The sequence below is a fragment of the Populus alba genome, chromosome 18, assembly GCF_005239225.2.
Source record: "Populus alba chromosome 18, ASM523922v2, whole genome shotgun sequence".
NCBI lineage: Eukaryota > Viridiplantae > Streptophyta > Magnoliopsida > Malpighiales > Salicaceae > Populus > Populus alba.
This window is the reverse complement of record NC_133301.1, coordinates 7981908-8003127: the sequence shown is the minus strand read 5'-3', so window position 1 is coordinate 8003127 and position 21220 is coordinate 7981908. Positions and strand designations below refer to the sequence as shown.

Genomic DNA, 21220 nt, shown 5'->3' with positions numbered 1-21220 from the left:
ATTGGAAGTCAAACGCAGAAAGCCAGCATTCTTTCCTTTTCGATACCCATTTACCAACAAGTCAAATATAATTCATGTGCTTCTTTTAGGCCTTTTCTTCCATGATTTAGATTTTTGATTCTGGATTTATCATAAAAAACTAAAAAATTATAAAAATAAATTTTTATACCAAAATTAAATTGTAATAGGTATAGTTTATAAATTTCGAGGATTAAAATAAATTTTTTATGAGATCTTTGAAATCATAATCTATTTCTATGGTGTCTTATCTGACCCTTTATTTTTTAATTTCATTTTAAATTAATAAATTTAATTCAACTTCCTTTTAATTTATACCCAAAAAATGAAATTATGTAAAAAAAAAAAAAATGTTTAAGAACAAAAAAAAAAAACATTAAACGAATCCGCAATGTAAAAAAAAATCTGCATGATGAACACTGTGTGTACAGTGTACAATGTTTTCCCCGCAACATTTAGAGCTAGAGCTTTGTATAATTAGATATTCACTCTATTTAGAGCTAGAGCTTTGTGTGTGTGTGTGTGTTAGGGTTTGAATTGCAACTGGAATCAAGTTTAATGATGTTCATATTTTATCTATTATATATTAAGCAAGATAATTATCAAAAAAACACTAATCATTCGGACTAGTTGGGGTTAAATTTTCTTCCAAAAGATCATGTTTTTTTCCCAATCAAAAGGTCACACACATCAAGACTGGATGCACATCCATGTCTCCCATCAAATGAAAAACAAATTTCCCTCACACTAGAATTAGGGGATTCATGAGAGTTTTGCACGTCAAAACTAATCTGAGACTTGAATATTGATAGCCAAAGAGGGATTGAAGCACCATGTCTCAACCAACAAGAAAAGAAGGAAATTTGTGTTGCCAGTCACCAAGAAGAAAGAATTGACTGCTAAATTTTGCAAATCTTTCTTATTCAATCGAAGAAAACGTCAAGCATCATTGCTAACAAGAGAAAGAAAACATTGTTAATCCTATGGATTGATTAATTCAATCCAAATCATTTGCATCTCTTATTGACCAATAAATCAGGTAGCTTCATGTAGCAGCGAGCAATGTTCAATTAAAATTGTTGAAACTGGGACTGGAACCGGAATTGGAAACACAATGAAACACCTTAAACTCACACTTTGGCGAGATTTCCTTCAAAAGCAATCTCGCCGTCTGCTCCTGTCTCGCCTGAGCCCCTTGCTTCTCCACCAACGCAGCAGCAACAATCCTGTCATAGCCACCACCCCTCCCTCCCATCACGTATGCCACCAAAGCCGCCTGCACCGGGCCCATGCTGGGATTATAGGCGGCAGACTCCATATATGATCCTCTAAACACCTTCCCTTCACAATCCATCAAGGCCACCCCTGATGGGCAATTAGTATAGGGTGCATGAGACTTTTTGGCAGCCTCTAAAGCCTCATTCTTCAGATCTTCAAAAGCAGCACTAACACCATTTGGTAACTTGTCATCACCTAGAAACGACAAGTTATTATGATGGGGCTCCAAAAGCAAGGGAACATCCTTACCCAAAAGATCATCAGGTCCGAACCTGTGCGGTAAAAGACAAGACATGGGCTCAAATTGTTCTTCATTTGCTAAATCATTATTGTAATTGTGGTTACTATTACTATCACCCGTGATGAGGATATGTATATCAGGGGCGTGGCGGATTTCCTGAAAGAATTGACGGCAGTGGCCACAAGGGGCGGAGGATACAGCAACGTATTTTAGGGAGGGCTCCGCATTGAGAGTGAGATTGGTAATGAGGAATTGTTCGGCGTGGACAGAATGATGGAGAGGGAGGCCAGGGAATTCGACGTTGCCACCCAAGAAGATGCGGCCGGAGGATCCCAGACCGACGGCACCCACGTGGTAATTGGAGATTGGCGGGCGAGCCAAGGCTTGCGCTGATTTGACTAGGGTAGGGAGGAGCTGGAGGACTGTGAGGCCAGCTTGTTTCGCCATCGATTCGGCTTCGGATGCTTCAATTACGAAGATGGGTCCATCCATTTTGTCTGGTTTTATTTTGTCTTGTTTTGTTTTCTCGGTGACGGCGGCGGCGGTGTTCGGGATCAGAGATTTGAGAAATTACAGGTGTGAGAGGCAGGGCAGGGCAGGGGACTCATGGGGACGTTTTATAAATTATTATAATTATTGCTTTAGGAAAATAATTAAAAAACTATCTAGTAGGTATTTCATGATAAGAGTTTGAAATTAAAGAGTTTATTCTTTTTATGGTCTCAAAATTCGAGTTATATGGTTATTAATATGATAGTCACTAAAGGTTTTTATGATTATTAACTTCAAGACCCATGAAATTAGTCAAGGTATGCCTAAACTAATCTGGACACTTACAAGTCACGTTAATAATAATAATAATAAATAAATAAATAAACATTGTTAATGCTAATGTAGAGGTAGGTGAGTTTTATGACAATACAATGTCACGCCATCTTAAAAAAAATTAAAGATGCATTAGCTGCACTGTTAAATTGCTATAATATAATAATTTTTTACTCTTCATATGATAGTCAAAGAAGAGCAAATTTAGTAATAAAATGAGGTTCAATAGTATTTTTAAAATAAATAGGGGTAAATTGGTCTTTCTATATTTTTATTGCACAACAAAACTACTAATTTCCCCTTCTAATAATAAAAACAAATTCTACCTATAGCTCAATTGTCTTTTTGCTTTTCTCAAAATAGTTAAAAGACTAAAATATCACTAAAAAAAAAACACAAAACATGCTATCAAAGGTTTTTTTTTCTTTCTCTTTCAATTTTTTTTTTTTGTTATTTTCAATTTGCATAAGAAGTAAATTAGTCTTTTAATAAATAATAAATATTATAAAAAAAAAGTTAATAACATGAGTTATCAAGTGGACGCTGCTCGTGCCCTTTAGACGATACATGCAGTGACATCTGATGACAAAAAATGACCAACCACCGTGCCTCTTGAAGATCCCCCGGTGGCACTAATGGATCCCCTCATATCACCACTGGTTCCTCTAAATACAAATCTAAATACTTTATCATCATTACCACCACTAAGTTGGGAAACACCATCTTTTTAGCATATCTTAGAATTTTGGCAATATTTTTACAATTATTACACCTTAGTGTTGGAGCTCTTCTTTCTAACATTATCATGTTCCTCTTCTTTTTCTTCTCTTCCTCTATTCTTTCTTGATCAACCCATACTCTTATTCAGGTTTGGGGTAATATAATTACATTTTTATCTTTAGGATCTAATACAACCTCTCGTAATGGATGAACAACATAAAGTATGTCTTTATAAATGATTTCACAGTGTAATAGGTATGATAAAAATCTTTAATTTCAATTCTTTTATGCTTAATCCAAGGTACCATATGCCTTTATAGTATTCTAGTTATCATCCATTCACCATAAGAATACTCGATACAACCTTATTTGACCATCAGATACTTGATACTCGACTATACTAGCTGAAATCATCCTCATATTTTTCTATTCTCAAGAACATTATCTAGAATCATCCTTGTATTTTCCCCTTTGTCAACATACTTGTCCAATAACTTCCTCATATATGATGTAGTTTTCTAGCATTCTAGGCCAAGGGGTTTCATCATAGATTTAATAGCATAAAAGTTCTCTTTCAACCTATTCCATTCTAGTAAAATGCTTCTTAACTATTCAATTATTTTTTTGTAATTGACCTCACTTAGCCCATGATATGACTTGACGGTAAACATATGTTCAACGATTGATAATTTACTATGATTTGTGTACTCATCTAATAATGATTCATCGAAGTCTTTCAAAAGATCAAAAAACATAGTCGCGTTTGCATTTGATTCTTCATCTATGATTCAACATTCACATGCATAACCATCATTCATTCTCATCGCATCCATGATCATACTCCTATAAGGATGTGGGGAATCATACATTCATACAACAAATTTATATGAGAAAAGCTATAAAACAAATAAACATACAAACAAACTATATATACTACATCAAAATACCATAAAAATTAACTTTGAAAAAATGAGTTAAGAAAAAAAAAAAGTAGTTTTACTTACTTGATATGGAAAATCCTAAAAAAGTAAACCAAAACATGGATGTTGATAGATTAAGTATTGAAGTGGCTAGATTTGTGATGATGAAAGTTTGATTTATGATAAAATAAAGGGTTTGTTGTTATTTGCAGAAAAAGAAAAGAAGAAGAAGAAATTAAAAGGAAGAAAGGGTCACTTATCAAGATATAACTTAAATTTTACCAACAAATATTAGTAATAGAGTTATTTCATTAGCAATATCGTCTATATAATAATACATTCTTATTTTTTTTTCATATGTTTTATTGTAATTATTTTGATATACACCTATAGATAATCTCCATTTATACAGAGAGATAGAGCGATGATAGATAAAAAGCCTTCTGAACTCTTGTTTGGATACAGCAAGTCGTCTAGGCGCTGATGCAGTATATTACAATTATCATGGTTTTACTCGCATATCTTTTGATGTGACTGGGATGAAACAGATCTAATAATGTGTCACCTGCAAAATAAAAAGCTCCCTCTTATAATAAAGAGGCCAATCCTCCAATGATCTCTCGTTAAGAAGAGAGATGAAGATGAAGTGCAAAGAAAAGACAAACAAACTAGGAAGACAATGGATCCCTTGGACACATGTCTGATGTTCAAGGATGATGTAGGCATTCGACTGTGCACCTGTGAGGGATCTAGGACCCGCGTCGACCTCGACAACCAAGTGGTGATCCGACCGATGACTTGAGCATGTGGATTCATTTAATGTAAATACTATTTGCCATGGATTGGTGGGAGTTGGTGGGCTGTATGCTGTAGATCCTACAAGGATGCCTCCTTTCGGCTGGGCAGAGCCACCACGCACGAAGCGATTCCCTTCACCTTATCTTATCCCGATCGGGTCTAATCGGATGACGAGGGAGAGCATCTGCCCTACCTCCCTGTCCACGTTCTTGCTACGAGTCCTGTCTGACAGAATCAATTTTTTTATTATTCTTATAAGATGATATAAAGAGAAAACAACTTTATTTTATACTATTCCATTGTTTCATTACAGATAAAGGCAAAAGAGCCATGGTCCCTTTCTAGTATTTTAAGTACATTGAAGACGAGCTGATGCTGTTTCTCAATGAACAAGAGCATGCTTTCACACAACAACAACAAATCCTTTTGTCTGTATGTATACAGGACAAATCAGTATTCAGCAGAAACAAATATCAGTAGCAAACTTTAAGTGGCCAAGAAAAGAGTCTTCTACCTACCTACCCATCAGAGATGATTTAGGTGATGAATCGATGTTAATTTGGCCTTCGTTTGTGATCTCCTTATCTTCTAACTACCCATCAGATTTTACTCTACCATTCAAGGTAGCTTCGACTTCTTACTGGGTTATTTGGCACCATGAAAGACACTGTAACTTGAATCTTTGAACTCCTATTAAACTCTCACTATTTATTATAATATTTAAATCTGCATTAGTAAATAGTGCTTTATTGTTTTAATTATCTCATCCATGAGAATATAAAATATATGATCTATAAAAACTAATAAGAATATCTATACTTAAAATTTCTATCTCTCAATTACATCTCTTAATTTCGGGTGTATTTGAGATTGAGGTGGCGGTGACAATTCAAAGTGCTTTTCATTTAAAAATATATTAAAATAAGGTTTTTTTTTTAAAAAAAAAAAAATTATTTTTGACATCAGCACATCAAAACGATATGAAAACATAAAAAAATTATTTTAAACAATTTTTTTTTTCAAAATTCGAGAGAACGCGGTTTGAACTGCATTTTCAAACACACCCTTTAAAGTGGATCCTAAAACATAACTACTAAAATGTTACTAGTTACTCCATGAGTACTAAAAATACAAGGGGCATACCCAAAGATGTATATCGTCCTATTACCCAGATCCATATGACCTTAGATAGTTGAAAAAAAAAACAAAAGATAAAAAAAACTTAAATATATATATAAAAAATATGACTGCTTGGATAACAAATATGAAGTTGGTCGATCGATTGACTAGTTATGTAAAAATAGCAAACATGCTAAGAACTTGAAGAAAAGCAAAGCAACAATATCTCATGACTCTAGCAAACACCATATAGACTTGAGAGCAGTTGAAATTTGATATATTGGTTTTAGCTCAACCAACCTGAACTGAATAAGCTCAAAGATCTCCTCACTAATAACATGACAAGGTTGATAAGTTTGTTGAAAAATCCAATTATTCCTTTCATACTAGATGAAGTAAATTATGGTTGAAAGCACTAATTGAGCAAGCAGATGCATAAACTCCTTCTACCTATAGTGTGTGTATGTCCACTAAAGCAAAGATTGTCATGGCATAAAAGGCTAACTTATAAGAGTACTGTTCGGGACAACCCCCCAAACTAAACTAGAGAAAAGAAAGTGAAAGAATAGATGGTGGTGTGTCTCAACATATGACCTACAAAGGATACATACCAAGCAGCTGGTGATTTAATGCTTTAAAGTATGTCCATGGTGTGTAGGCAACCCATAGAAGTAAGCCATAGGATAAAAGAGTATCTTAGGATATGACCTGGAAACTAAAGGAGGTGATGCATAAAATTTATGGGTCTTGTGTCTCTAAGAACCTCTTATGCCAGGTCGATAGAAAATCTTCATGATGGATGACCTTTCTAGATATAGTGATCAGCCAATGCAATCCTGAGATGGAAATTAACTGAGTCTCAAATAGGCTGAAGCTCCTGACTACTTGAGGGAAAAGACTAAGAGCCCTTCTCAATGATGCCCTTCATCAAATAAGCCAAGAAGACTATGTTTACGGGTAAAATTTTCTTTTCCATGTGATCAATTTGTCATTTTTATTTTGGTTAGGGGTGCAAAGATCTTTTTTTTTTCTTAAGAATAGTAAAATACCTTCACTACAAGCAAAAAATGATATTGTAACAACCTCATCAATTTCATACATTTTAAACTTTATTTCTTATAAATAATTTTTATTTTTTGGCTGATTTTTTTTTATATATAAGCTTAGTTCTATGTGAATTTACTAAAATTTTGGTAGCGTATTCTCTATACTAAAAAATTCAAAGTTATTGAGAGATACCCATAACTGTAACATTCCTAATTTTTTTGAAACAAATACCTGTAACTTTAACGTTCCTAATTTTTTCCGAAACAAATCACCTCAAAACACATAAGCAAACAAGGAATTTGTTTTATATATATATATATATATATATATATATATATATATACAGTTTTCATATAAAAGTCTATCAAAATTTCTACCAAAATTTCGGCAGAGTCTCCCCTATATCGGGAGGTTCCAAGTTATCGATATTTAACTTGTTCACACTTCTAAAATCTCACATCTCATAACTCAATCACGACCCAATCATTCTAGGTCTTAATCCCATAAACATCATCATCATCATCACAACCACAATATTTATAACATACTCAATAACAACAAATGTCATTATAAATGAATAAACAAGATAAATATACATACATAAAACATAATTATATGAATTTCAGAGTTAAGTTCATCTATTTAAGTTTAAACATTAATTATACAAAATAAGTTATATAAATGTTGTAATATTACAAAATACAAGGATATACTCCCTAGAACTAGATACAAAAAGTGAACAAAATCTATGATCTACTCTTATCGTGCATGTAATGGTCCTAAAACAAAAACACATTTTATTGAAACATGAATATCACGGCAAGTATAGTAACACAAAAATCCAACAATTTAAAAAGACAAATATGTATTCATATTCTATTCACTTCTTCCTTTTTATTTCCATTGGAACTCTTTCTCATTCAGTTATTAAAAACTATTTCATCTTCCATTTTCAACTTCCATTCAAGATTTCATAAAATTGACAAGAACCAATTTCACCTAATATATTGTCGATACCAATTCCACTGGTATCATTATCACCTCGTAGATGTTGATCTCCTTACATGGGACCCCCAACATATATTAATGTATGCTAGTTGATGGATGATGATCCCTTTATTCAGGATCTTAACATACATTAAATGTATGTTAGTCATGGTGATTCATTTATCTAGGATCCTAATATACACTCAATGTATATTAGTTTATACCCTATAGGCATCGATTCATAGTGATCACCTTACCTAGAATCCTTACACTAAATGTATTCTAATCCATACCTCATGGCATCGATGTATAGTGATTTCTTTACCCGAGATCCTAACATACATTGGTAGTCCATAACCCATAGGCATTGATGCATGGTGATCCCCTTACCTGAGATCTTATGTTAGTCCATGCCCTATAGACATCGATGCATGGTGATTCTCTTACTTGAGATCATAACATACACTAAATATATGCTAGACCGTGCCCCATATCACACTTCTCAAATTTTCTATGTCAATGATACTTTCATTACTTGGCAAATCATATGCAAGACTATTTACCTTGAACACATATACATTTGGGATACTATTCGAAATAACAACATCATTACACAAACTTTTATTCTTTCATATAATATCCAACATTCATCAATTTTCATTTCACATTAATAACATATTAAATCATGAAATTTAACTAAAAAGCATAGGTGTGGATTGCCTACCTGTAGTAAAAGCTCTACTTGTGCTCCCCTTCTATTGTTGTTGCACCATGCATGTGGTCTCTCCTATAATCACAGGCATATCTTGTAAATTATCCTTATTCAATGATACATTTCATAATTACCATGTTAACATCCAATATAGGTCTTTCTTTCAATTATTATTTTTTTATTTACATTTTAAATTTTTCTCATTAATATCGTCATTCTTTGTCCGATCATAGTTATCATTACAAGTTTTCATTTCGAACATGGCTTGTTTCTTTTGAAAGTTAAGATGTAACATCACATGTTTTCTCGAAGGAAAAAGACCCAATTTTCACCCTTAACGTGTCTAGATAGTTGCTTTTAAACATGGCCTATATTTTTTTGGTCAAATGACTCGGGTCACAAGCATAATATATTAACATGAGTTGGCATCATTTATGTTCTAGCTTATTTTTTTTTATCATTTAATATTAGTTTTTTTATTTAGTTTTGGATATTCCTTTTCTTTAAAGCATGCAAGCGTCCACTAAACATCAATTGTTTTTCCAACCACAGGAACGCGGATCACATAGTTGTTCACCTTATAATTCCTATTGCTTTATACAACCCATTAACAAACAAAACCAAAGTCAATAGCTAATTATGAAAACAAAAAAAACTTAATTATTTCCCTTAAGAAATCAAACACATTCAAGTGTGACTAGCCGCTAAGTAATCGTTGTTAGTTGTCATTCTTGTGATTTATTTATTATTAAAAAAAAAGTCTTAATTATACGAAAATTACAATGAGCTAGTGGGAATCTATGTGTGTAGGTTTTTAGGATGGCTAGTGGTTGTATAGGTCATTGTCATTAGGTTGAGTGTGTGTCGGATTTTTCTACTCTACAAAAAGTCTTCAGAAAAAAATAAGATCACATTTAAGGAGAAAGTGTATTGGTGTGTGCCAGTGAGATCCTACATTTTAAAAGAAAATTATAGATCGATGGAGATGGAAAAGGTAACATTGATCTCTAGTAAGGGAGATTATATACATCTTTATGTCCATGTGCTTAGAGTTTGAGAAAGATGATGAAAAAAGGAGATAGAACGGAAGAGAAAATATAGTTCTAGGTTTTTTTTTTTTTGTATTTGCAGTAAAATTCCCAACGTTCCCTACTAAAACTAGAATATCAAATTATGTTGCTTTTTTTAAAACTAAAATAATTTTAACTGGTCAGGTTTTGAATTTGCTCCTTAATAATCATGAATTTAAATCTTTTTAGATCCATCGGAGGTTTATATAATCGTTAACTTTAAAACCTATAAAATTATTAAAATACATGCAAACTGACCCGAACATGTTAATAAAAAAACATTGTTTGGATTCAATCTCAAGCACAATTTCCTCTGAGATGGCTAGTAGTACCACCACCATCAATGCCAAAGCCATTCATTACCAAAACTCTCTTGTATGTTGATTGTGCTATATACGAAGAGACACCACAAATCATTTCCTAGACCACCAGTGCCTCCACTTGAATCCATCACATGACCATTACTTCACCAAGATTCTTTGCCAAGCACAAAGTGCACCTAGTTCTATTCTCCTTTTTATTTTACACGTTTATTACCTGAATAAATATCACATTTCTTCACGGATTGACTTTAATCAAGCTCGTACTATATATTTATTAGAACCATAAAGACTGGTATATATTATATTATTTCCTTTATGAAAGGAAGTAATTGTTCGTATAAGCTAAGGTATAAGGGATATCTAGAACTAACATGTAGGTGCTTGTCAAAACATTGTGTTTCGTTTGATGTGTTTGGAATTGTATATTATTATGTAATGATGTTGTTTGTACTATATGATAATGTGATGTGTATGTTTTGAAAATGAATAAAAATATTAAAATTTATTATTTGGCTATCTATATTTAGAGTATAACTATGTGTAATTTATAGACTAATAATTTTAAGGGAAATTGATTATAAGGTCCAAATTGGAGAAAATAATCCAACTTGAATAAAAAAAAAAAAAGTTAGGTAGAAATGGCGTATAGCTCAATCGAGACCAAACTACATGTGTAATTCAGTTTGACCAAACTACATGTGCGACTTCCATCATTAACTAGTACCCCGTACATATTGTAGATGGAAAAAATTATGGATATTATCAAGGCATCTTTATGAGAAGAAGTCACATCTTTTACATCCTTATAAGTAAATGCAGTGGGCTCATGCTATAAGTTCTGGACTCTTGAAACAAACATCAATTTTTCATAAGCCTTCATGCTTCCACTAAAATCTATACTAGTTGAATTTCCTCTAGAATCATATTGATTTTAGGGAGAATCCTATAGGGAGCCTCGACTTCTCCTCCTTTCTTTTCTGGTTTTTCCTTCATAAACTATTAGAGATAGTCTTTAGCTCTGAGTCTTTCTGTTTCTTCTTTTAGAGCGAAGCTCTCTTCAATGTCATGTCATTTATCTTTATGGAATACGCAATACTTTCTTTGGTTATGTTTTCCTACATCTTTATTTATTGGTGGTAGATATTGAACATGACCTTTTCCCTCCATTACAGTTAACATTTTGACTCTGGTTGTATTTAGTAGAGTTATCATCAACTTTAGGTATATTATTATGTTTCATACAGGTACTCTAAGGTTACCCTTAAATGTTGGGGTATTTCGAGGAGGATGCCTATTATCATGTTTGGGAGACATTTCCTTTCATCTGTAAGAAAATGGATGCTTCTTCATAACACACTTACTTCTTTTATACAAATATGATTCCTTATAACGTGCTTCACATTGAGAAGACTTTTGTTAAGATGTGCATCAAGACGTTCCCATAAGGAATAGTTATTGATGCCACTAATCAAAGCTTTTATTGCCATTGATTCTAATAGGTCTTCCACCTTCAAAATCTCCTCATTAAATCTTTTCAAGTAGGCTCTTGTACTTTCTCCCTCAAGCTAAGTGTTGAAGAAAAGTTTGAGTGAACTCTTTTCCATATAAATGTTTTTTTTTTTTAATTGAGCAATTAACTTACTGTATAAGTCTTAAAAATTAGATACAGAACCATGCTTCAAATTCTAATACTAAACTCGTGTAGATCTATGAAAAAGGGTAAGGAGTATTTTACACATGATGCTATTATCTTAGATCACCAATTTCAAGTTGCTCCTTACATTCTGAACAAGCTTTTTAGAATAGATAGACCATTTTAGTAATCCAAATTCATTTTTTCCACTACAAATTCTCTAAAAAAGGAGTGTTTAATATGCTACCTCATAGTGACGAATCTCCTATCTCACTTGAGTCCTTTCCTTATTCTTTAATATGTAGGCTTTTAAGTTGTAGGATGTTAGAAAGAGACTTTATAAGAGAATAGGGTCGATAGAAAATGTTATGGCTCTAGGTCTTGCCTTTTGATCTATAGAAATCATATCTAGGGGATCCTACATGAGAAGGCTCATTGTCATAATATGATCTACTCCTTGCAGGAGTAACAATATGTTATCTACTACCTTGTTTTGGTCAGTCTCTTCCTAGAACTAAAGTTATCATTGCACAAGAGGTGAGACTGGTGGAGTTGAAAGAGATGTAAAGGGTTGTATAGCAGCATGTATACTTTAAAGATAAGTAAAGAGAGCCATGAGCTGTTGTTGTGTAGCTAACACAACCCCAGTAAGAGATCTCATCTTCAACACTATATGTTAAAGGTCTACTAGAGCTTATGAGGATGGTGGGAGGTTAGGAACTAGTCCTCCTAGTGTTTCAATGTTATCTTCCATGAAGAAATTATGTTGTTGATGAAAAAGAGTAATAAAGATAAAATAAATAAGGCTTTTGTTCAGTCTCCTACAGACGATGCCAATGATGGAGCTCGAAAAACTTCACTGGATTTAAGCTTTCTTCACATACAATAATAGGTTGGATGGGGGGTGTAACATGTAAAAGAACCCTTTGATGTTGAAATCAATTTAAGGGTTTTTAGGTAGATATTATATAAGAAAATTTAACTTAGAGAGTTAAATATTGTACTTCTATATTGAGATGAAAAATCATCATCTTCTCTCCTAAACTTTGGAGCATTTAATTTATTTTAGAAAAAAAAATTGAAGCTAGTTACTTGGTAAGATGACAATTCTATTGCATAACTTATCCTGACATAAAATAGCTTGTATATGTCATTTATAACATGTGATAATTTTAGCTGAAGTGTAATAAAGTTATAATATGTATAACTTGACATACTCATAAAAATAAATAAAAAATTATTATAAAATTAAAAAAAAAAAGAGAGAAAAGAGAAAAGATGATAGGTTGGGCAAAGACCAAACTATTAAAAACTTGATTTGGCCTAGGCCCAACCAAGCTAAAAAAAAATTTAGGCCCAAGCAAGCCCAAACCTTTTTTAATGTCTTTATCACTTTCAATATCTAGCTGCAATATAGAAGTGCTAGTCTAAAAGAGAAAGAATGCCCTTTGACGTTTTCTCTCTAGTGGCCAGAGAGTATTCTAAGCAAAGAAACAAGAAAAGCATTCAGCATAAATTAGTCTCTAACCATGAGTTCATCAAAATCAGCTATCTTGTCTGTATTTATGTTTTCACAAACTGGACCAGAAAAATCGTTTCAAAAAGAGTCCTAAAAGGAAGCTGAATCCATGTTGCAGAGGATTTTCCCAAAGAAGAGGTGTAGAATGAAGAAACTCGTTACAATGAGCTGGAAGCGTTTATTCACGCATAAAGATAGACGAATTCAGTAAGAATTTGATGCAACTAACTAGAGTGATCTGTGATGTCGCATTTTGATTGCTGAAATTACGATATTACCATCTTTAAGGTAGCCAGCTAATATGGAAGAAGAGGTGTCGGGAATGCACGTATTGATATATTTGAATTACAGCTTTCAAAAGTAAACTTGCCCAGAGAATGATCATATTTCAATATATTTGCAATTGCAGAAGCATAATTTGGAGCCTCAGACAAAGATCTCACCCTGAATAGCCTGTTCGAGGATGCAAGAAATGAAAAGGTGCCTTTAAGTTTCAATTACTTTTCAGAAAACAGAGGGTGTCCAAACTCTTCATACCTGTGTCTGGATGCACCATGCTAGCTAGCACCACCACCAAATGCAAGGCTTTTTTTGCACAGTATATGGCTAGAAACCACCAACTGGGATACAAGACCATTCCAGCATAACAGATTGAAAAACTATTCACTTCCCTTCACGCACCCACCCAATAAAATATATGTGGAATAGCCATGTTCCCTAGAACACAACATGAATTCCAGTGCATGCATAAACAGTCAGAAAAGAACAACAATGGCGCGTGTTCTTGAGGGCTTTGGCATTATATTTGACAAAGCGTATGTCATCTAGTAACAGCAATACACCTAAATATGCGCAGAGGCACCCTAGGAACATTTATGCCTCAAAAATCCAAATTAGGAGGAATCAAACCAGATAACCTCTGATTGATATTAGGAGAATAAACTATTAAAAATTCCTGCATCTGAGCTTGCTTTCACATCTTTTATGGAGTCATATGTGAGAACATAGGAGTTGGGGGGGGGGGGAGGGAGGAAAGAAGTAAAAGGAAAGCATCAAAGCTGTATGTATTAGACAAGCTCATAATTTTTTTTTTTCACAACACCATCTATCACTGTGGATTGCATTTCCAACTACAAAAAGTTTCTACTTTCTGCTAAGAGAATTAAAATTTCTACGAGAACCATTTTTACCATATGCATGTTATATGTTAAAAAGCACATCAAATGACAATGACCACCACCTGTTGGTTATGGAAACATGATTTTCTTGAGAGTCAATTAAAAGTAAAGATTCGGAAACCACCTGTTGGCTATGGAAACATGATTTTCTTGGGAGTCAATTAAGTAAAGATTCGGAAACTTACTCCTAGAAGACATCACAGATTTGGCTGTGAAGATTACCTCTTCATAGGTTCTTAAGACTCAGATTCCCATGGTCTCTAACCTTGACATGAGTTTCCTCTTTAACAAGTCGAAAGGCATAGCATATTTTGAGGCCAAACAATTTTCCTGAAGTTTAATATCTCTTGGACCTTTGCACATAATTGTTATAAATAAAATTGCTAATACCCAAAACAGATCATATTAAACAAATCTCAAAGAAAATTATTGTCGATGACATAGGAATTGCATAAAGAAATGTTGGATATTCGGCTTCGAAACATGGAACTTGACAATCACATTTATGTTCCTGTGTGTTAAGATTCAAACATTTTGCAAACACTGATTACTAACCAAATAAATATAAATAATGAATAAATTATTTGGTTATAAAAAGAAAATATTTTGAAGAACTTTTCAAAAAATTAAAAAAAAAAGAAAAGAAAAAACCTTCGAGACAGCCAAATCCAGATTAAATAACTTTCACTAATTTAGAAAAATATAAAAGAAGATTTTTCCACTAGAAATTCTTTGTAACTATACCATCTTACTTGTCATGAAAAAAAACTATGTTTTTTTTACCGTAGTAACTCGCAAAAATATCTGATAGTCTTCAAACTATTGTCATACTAATTGAAACATCTAGTTGCTAACAGTTAACACGGGAGTCTGTAGGCTCTCCAACTCTTCAACAAACAAATTTTCTTAAGAATTTTCTTCACACTCCACTCATAAGTCAAAACAATATGCTGCAAAACTCTGTGCAGCTCCTTAGCCAGTTGGGCATTCTTGCTCTACTGCAAGAGTTGCTCTACCCAATGTTGCTCTCCCTATTCTAATGCTTTGGATTATCCCTTTTTATATACACATCTATATAATAAGGATATAACATTATCTTTAAGTTTCATAGTCTATTACGTTCTTAACATACTATTATCTGTGTTTCACAAAAACACTTCTCTAAAAATTATTTTCAGATAATTTGTATTTATCTTCTACATGAACTTCTTATAAAATTTATCCAAAAAATTAGATAATTACAGAAATAACCATGCCATATCCTAAAAGATAAGCTTCATTAATTATTTATCTAATTTTGGATAAACTAACAATCTAAACAAATTTATTGTTAACAACGCAAATAATCCTTCACTAATCAAAGCCAATCATTTCAACATTTACAATCTTCTCTTTTAGTTAATTTGTGAAAAAATATAATACGGATAAATTATCATATAAGTAGTTCAGATAGTTTGATCATAAACAGATACTTCATTAAAGTATTATTGCAGGTATAATTGGAACAATGGTTTGTATCATAAGAACAGTTAATAATATTTATGCAATAACACCTTAACTATTCCTAACATATTTCATGCAATCAGTTCATAATATTTTCAAATAATACTTCATGTAGAATAGTTCATAATATGTTCAAAGTGGAACTATCATTTATAAGATATTGTTAGGTAACTATATGCATCAAGTATTCAACATAAAGGTTCTTATGCTACAAAAATATCTTATTTATTATAGAACAAAATATTCAATATTCATTACTGATTAAAAAACAGTAAAGTTTCATAACAGCAAAAAAAACATTTTGACGACTTGTTGGCTTACTTGTTTCCTCTCTCTTACATATATCATTGTCTCTCCCTTGGTTTTGCACTAGTCATATTCCTTATCATTACCAACAACAAATTGATGTATTTGTTCAATGTCTAGAATGAGTTGAACAAGTCTGTCATTAACCAAAAGTTCTCTTTCACCCATACATTTTTCTTAGAGGATGTTGACATTTAGTATCACACATTCATGTTTTTATATATTTTAATAATAAAAATAAAATAAAAAATGGACTAATAATATGTTTGGTTGAGAATAAGCTTTAAACAGGTTTTATACAAAGAATATATCAATAAACATGATGAATTTCATTAATACATCAATTAGGAAGTCCAAAAAACAAGTAAAGTGAAGACTTAGATTAAGTGTTCATTTTAGTTCTCAAATGTAAATCTTTATATCTTAGTTGATAGCACAATTAAAATAAACTCACACACTTTATCGCACGTGCTCACACAACATGGCAGAACATCGGGATTAAGGAGTCGCCACCTAGTTGTTTGGTTCAGGGTCATTAGGAGACCTGGATAGACTGATTTTATATGAAATTTTAGGGTAAGAGACTACTTATTGCTAGAAAAGATATTAGCACCTCTAATGTACCTTACCTAAGATAAGTTGCATTGTATGGTTTAGATATGACTTAAAGGTATTAATAGGTTCTTAACCAATGGTCCATCTATGGCTTAAAACAATGATTTACACTCATGAATAGATTTATTATTTTGAATTTGTTATGGGTTTGTACACCCAAATAAAGTTTTGTGGGAAACAAATTTATGTAAGTGCCCTGACAGGGTTTACCAATACTAAATGGAAAGGTTTTCAACAACTCGTTTATCATGGTAAAAAATACTCTTAATTAAAATTGTTGAATATTTAAAATAATTTTGAGAATTTGATAATCAACTCCTAGTATTTAAATATCAGCCTACTTGTAGGTCCAGTATTCTTATTAGAATGTTGACCATTAAATAAACAATTTTAACATTTTTGAAATATTGGTCAAGTTCTCATGGATTCAATAAATTGGTTATTAAATCTAAATATGATTTTAATATAAAAACAATGCATGCAAAGATATTAAATCCAAAAAATGCTTGCAAAGATATTTGTTTAATTTTTATGTATATAAAAAAATGCTAAATCATACCAAGTATTTTTTTTATTTTTTTTAAGCCGAAATATAATGTTTATTTTTTTAAGAAACTTGACCATATGCATACCAAACAAAAATCATTTTTTTTGTATTATTTTGAGATGAGAAAATGTTATAGAAATTTTGGAAATCTTTGAGATTTCGATGCAAAATGGATATTTTAATACTATATTAGTATCTTATAATATAAGTCTATAGCCCTGATATTAAATAAAATTAATGAAAAAATATGCAAACAACCCATAAATAATTTTAAATTTTTCCTTAAAATTCTTTAGAAATTTTTTGGAATTTATTTAGGACTTGAAAAAAAAAAACCTTTTTTTTTTCGAAACAAAATTGTCAAAACAGGTTTAAGGGCATGTTTGCTAAACTTGTCCTTAAGCTTAAATTCCTTTTATTAAAATAGTGGCAAACCAAACAAAGCCTCAGTCGTTGACCCAACCAGGTTAACCTGACTAGCTCAACCCAAAAATTTTGGTTCGACCATAAACCGAACCCAAAAATCATGGTTTAAATTGAAAAACAACCCAAAACAAAATCAAAGCAAAAAAATAGATTAAACACCCAAAAAGCACGAGCTCAAATAATCTTGAGCAAAATGGATCAAACAAAAAAAATAAAGAACACGAAGAACATTTACAACAAACTCAGCCACATGACTCTCAAAGCAGAGCAAATATGGACAAACCAAAGACATGGACATGTTGGGAATCAAGTAATGATCAATAATTTAAAATCCATTTACTTTGATTATCATTAAAAAATCATCAAAATAGGTTTCAGTCCAAAATCGAAACCCTAGGATTAAAACCTAAAAAAACATGTTATTGATGCAAATAAACCCTGGATGATTAAAAAAAAACTAACAGTTGGAAGCTCCTGTACTAGGTTGATTTTGCAATGATGGTTCAGTTTTAGGGTTACTTGGTGGTTTTGCTAAAATTGGAGAGCAAAGGGTTATTTCTAGCCTTTTGATCTTAAGAGGGAAGTTTTAAAGTCATTGATAAGAACCCTTTGACAAGCTTTAAGTGTGAAGACATAAGAAAATATATGTGTCATAGTCAAGGCCGATTGGTATGACCACTTTCGAGTCTTCGTCAGAGCAACTCCGATGTAAGCGTTATCAAAAACCACCTGAAGTTGGTATAAGAGGTGTACACATTTTATGTTGGCTATAACTGATTAGTACTTAAAAGTATATTTTTATCAAGGTTTTATATCATCATTTTGCATTTAAAGTATCAATAACTCCTTAACTAGAGCATGTTTTATAATAACAAGTATGATAATATAAAATAGCTTTAATTTATGGTAAATGCTCATTTTAAATGCAAGCATATCTCAAAATTCAAAGGATTGATTGTTGTGATTAACTATTGCAAGTGAAAGGACAAAGAAAAGGCTAAGCTTAAAAAGGAAATGTTGATTCAATTCAAATTGGAACACTGTTCAGTCATTGCATCATATTTGGAGCTGTAGATCTTGGATTTTAGTTTGGTTTATATGGTATAGAAAGCTAAGAAATATGCCTACAATTTTCATACAGAGTGGAAGACCTAAATCTGCCGTTTTCAAATTCAAAGCTTGGCCACAAAAAAGAAGTCAGAATCTATCCTGCAATCCAGCCCAAACACTACTCAAAAGTTTACCCATAATTGGAGTTATAGAAGGCAAAATGATGTCAACTTTGGTAGATGAAAAGATAAGACAATTTCCAATAACTTTCATAAGACCATTGGCTCAAATTATGATGTTAGCAATGACATTTCATCCAGACAAGAGCTTAAGGGCTATCCACCACATCCACCAGAAGCACTACTCAGTATTTTAGCCAAATCTCGAGTTGTAGTGATCCAAATGCTTTAAAATATTGTGGGTGGGAAGAGGAGATGATTGCTAACAACTTTCATGAAGAACGTTTTGCCAAATTTGGATTGCATCAATGTCATTTCATCCAGCCAAAATGCTTGAGTGTTGCTGTCCACCAAGTCCACTAAATCAATAGTTGGCCACTACATCAATAATCAATTACCAAATGAATAATTCTGAATTTTAGCCTATAAAAGAAGGAATTTTCCATTCATTTAGGCATCTTGGTTCTTAGATCAAGATCATGTTCTTGCTTTATTTGTATTTTGTAATGTTCAAGTTTTATTCCATGTTATATTGTCCTTAATCTCTTGTGTATGCTTTTCATTTTCCTTACTATACTTATATAATTATGTTCTTATGTTGTTTCTCTTCTTCATAATGTTTAGCTAAGTTTAGCATGTCAAAGTGAAAAGATTTCACTAATGGTGTTAGGATAAGTATAATATAAACTCAATATGGACTTCAATGCTTATATCCTACACAACTTGATATTAACATGTCTTATCATTTTATCTTATCAATTCTTAATACCTTGCTTGTTAAATGGTTAACCTACATTTGTGTTGTATAACACTTGGTACATCAAATGTTTGATCCTTCATAGTCTTCGGCCGACATCGTTGTTATGAGATGAACTTGATTTATTGTCAACATAAGTTAGCATCATGAATTCTTAATAAAATTTATAAGTATGGTATTACGTAAATAAGATGATTAATATGATCATCTTGATAATTTATAAAACAAATTATACTTTACTTATCTCTAATACTATTAGTGGATCATTTGACATTGACAAATATTTTTATCATTATTTAATCCTCGTATTAATCTCACATCTTAAAGATCTCTTAAACTCTTTGTTAAATCATAAATATTATTTATAATTTATATAGTTGACCTCCCTGTGGATCGACCCCGGTCTTGCCGGGTTATTTGTTACTTTGACACTCATGCACTTGGGATAAGACATCAACTCTTTGATCATGTCACTAACCTTGCTCAATTTAAAAATTTATAGCTACCAAACTAGAAATAAGTCTTTAAATGGCCTTCAAGCTTTAAATTTTTTTCACAATTAAGCCCCTAATTTAACCAACTAAACCTTTCAAAGTCTAATTTCAATCCCCAAACTTTAATTTCTTCCAATTAACACTCAAATTGACTCTAAAACTGATTTTCCTTGCAATTAAGTCCGATATAATTAAGCCTTCTAAAATTCTCATTGAGTTCTTACCATCTAGATTTGTGTTTCTTTACCCCAGATAAATATTTACACCAATGGAGCATTTTGTTGGTCAAAATTATGTTGCCAATTTTGTCAATCATACACATTTTAGTCCTTGAACTTTTTCACTTGTCATCTTGGTCCTTAACCACTAATCTTGGGCAATCTTCTAAGTTTTCTTCATATATGTCCTCTTGCATTATTCATTTATTATTATTATTATTATTATTATTATTATTATTATATGTGGGGGGGTCAAAAATGGATAACAACACACTTCACTCTACATGCATTATAGGATTGATAATCATTAGATTAAAACTAAGATAGACGATTATAAGAATTCACCAAGTTTAAATTATTAAATCTAGAATTTTGCATGAATCATTCGATTGTTTAGGGTTACCAAATGAACCCATCAATGCTTATTCATTAGTGATGAACACCTAGAAATTCTGCAAGAACCGGTCAATCGATTAGCTTAACTAATCTAATCAATCAACCGTTTTAACTATCAGACAAATAGTAATGGCTATAAACAACTTGTTTTTCTTAGAACCATATATGTGTGTGTTTATAAATATAGCTTGTCTAATTACAAATTAGGTGTATAATCTGAACATGTATCATATACAAGCTATTTTAAGAGCAAAACAATTACAAAATCATCAATCCTTGATCATACTTTATTTTGTGCGTTTAAACCTTTATATTTTAGCACAAAGAGTATTCAATCTCAT

General features: G+C 32.0%; 1 protein-coding gene across 1 annotated transcript; it reads right to left on the bottom strand.

Moving 5' to 3' along the window:
* Window positions 1-910: 910 nt before the first annotated feature.
* On the bottom strand, window positions 911-2180 carry LOC118056675 (cytidine deaminase 1). Its single transcript, XM_035068958.2, has one exon. It carries the CDS (start codon window positions 2027-2029, stop codon window positions 1085-1087), a length of 945 nt encoding a protein of 314 aa, XP_034924849.1. The 5' UTR covers window positions 2030-2180; the 3' UTR covers window positions 911-1084.
* Between the last annotated feature and the right edge of the window lie 19040 nt (window positions 2181-21220).

Coding starts and splice junctions, on each gene's coding strand:
- LOC118056675 (XM_035068958.2), bottom strand. CDS start 2,029: ATGGATGGACCCATCTTCGTAATTGAAGCATCCGAAGCCGAATCGATG.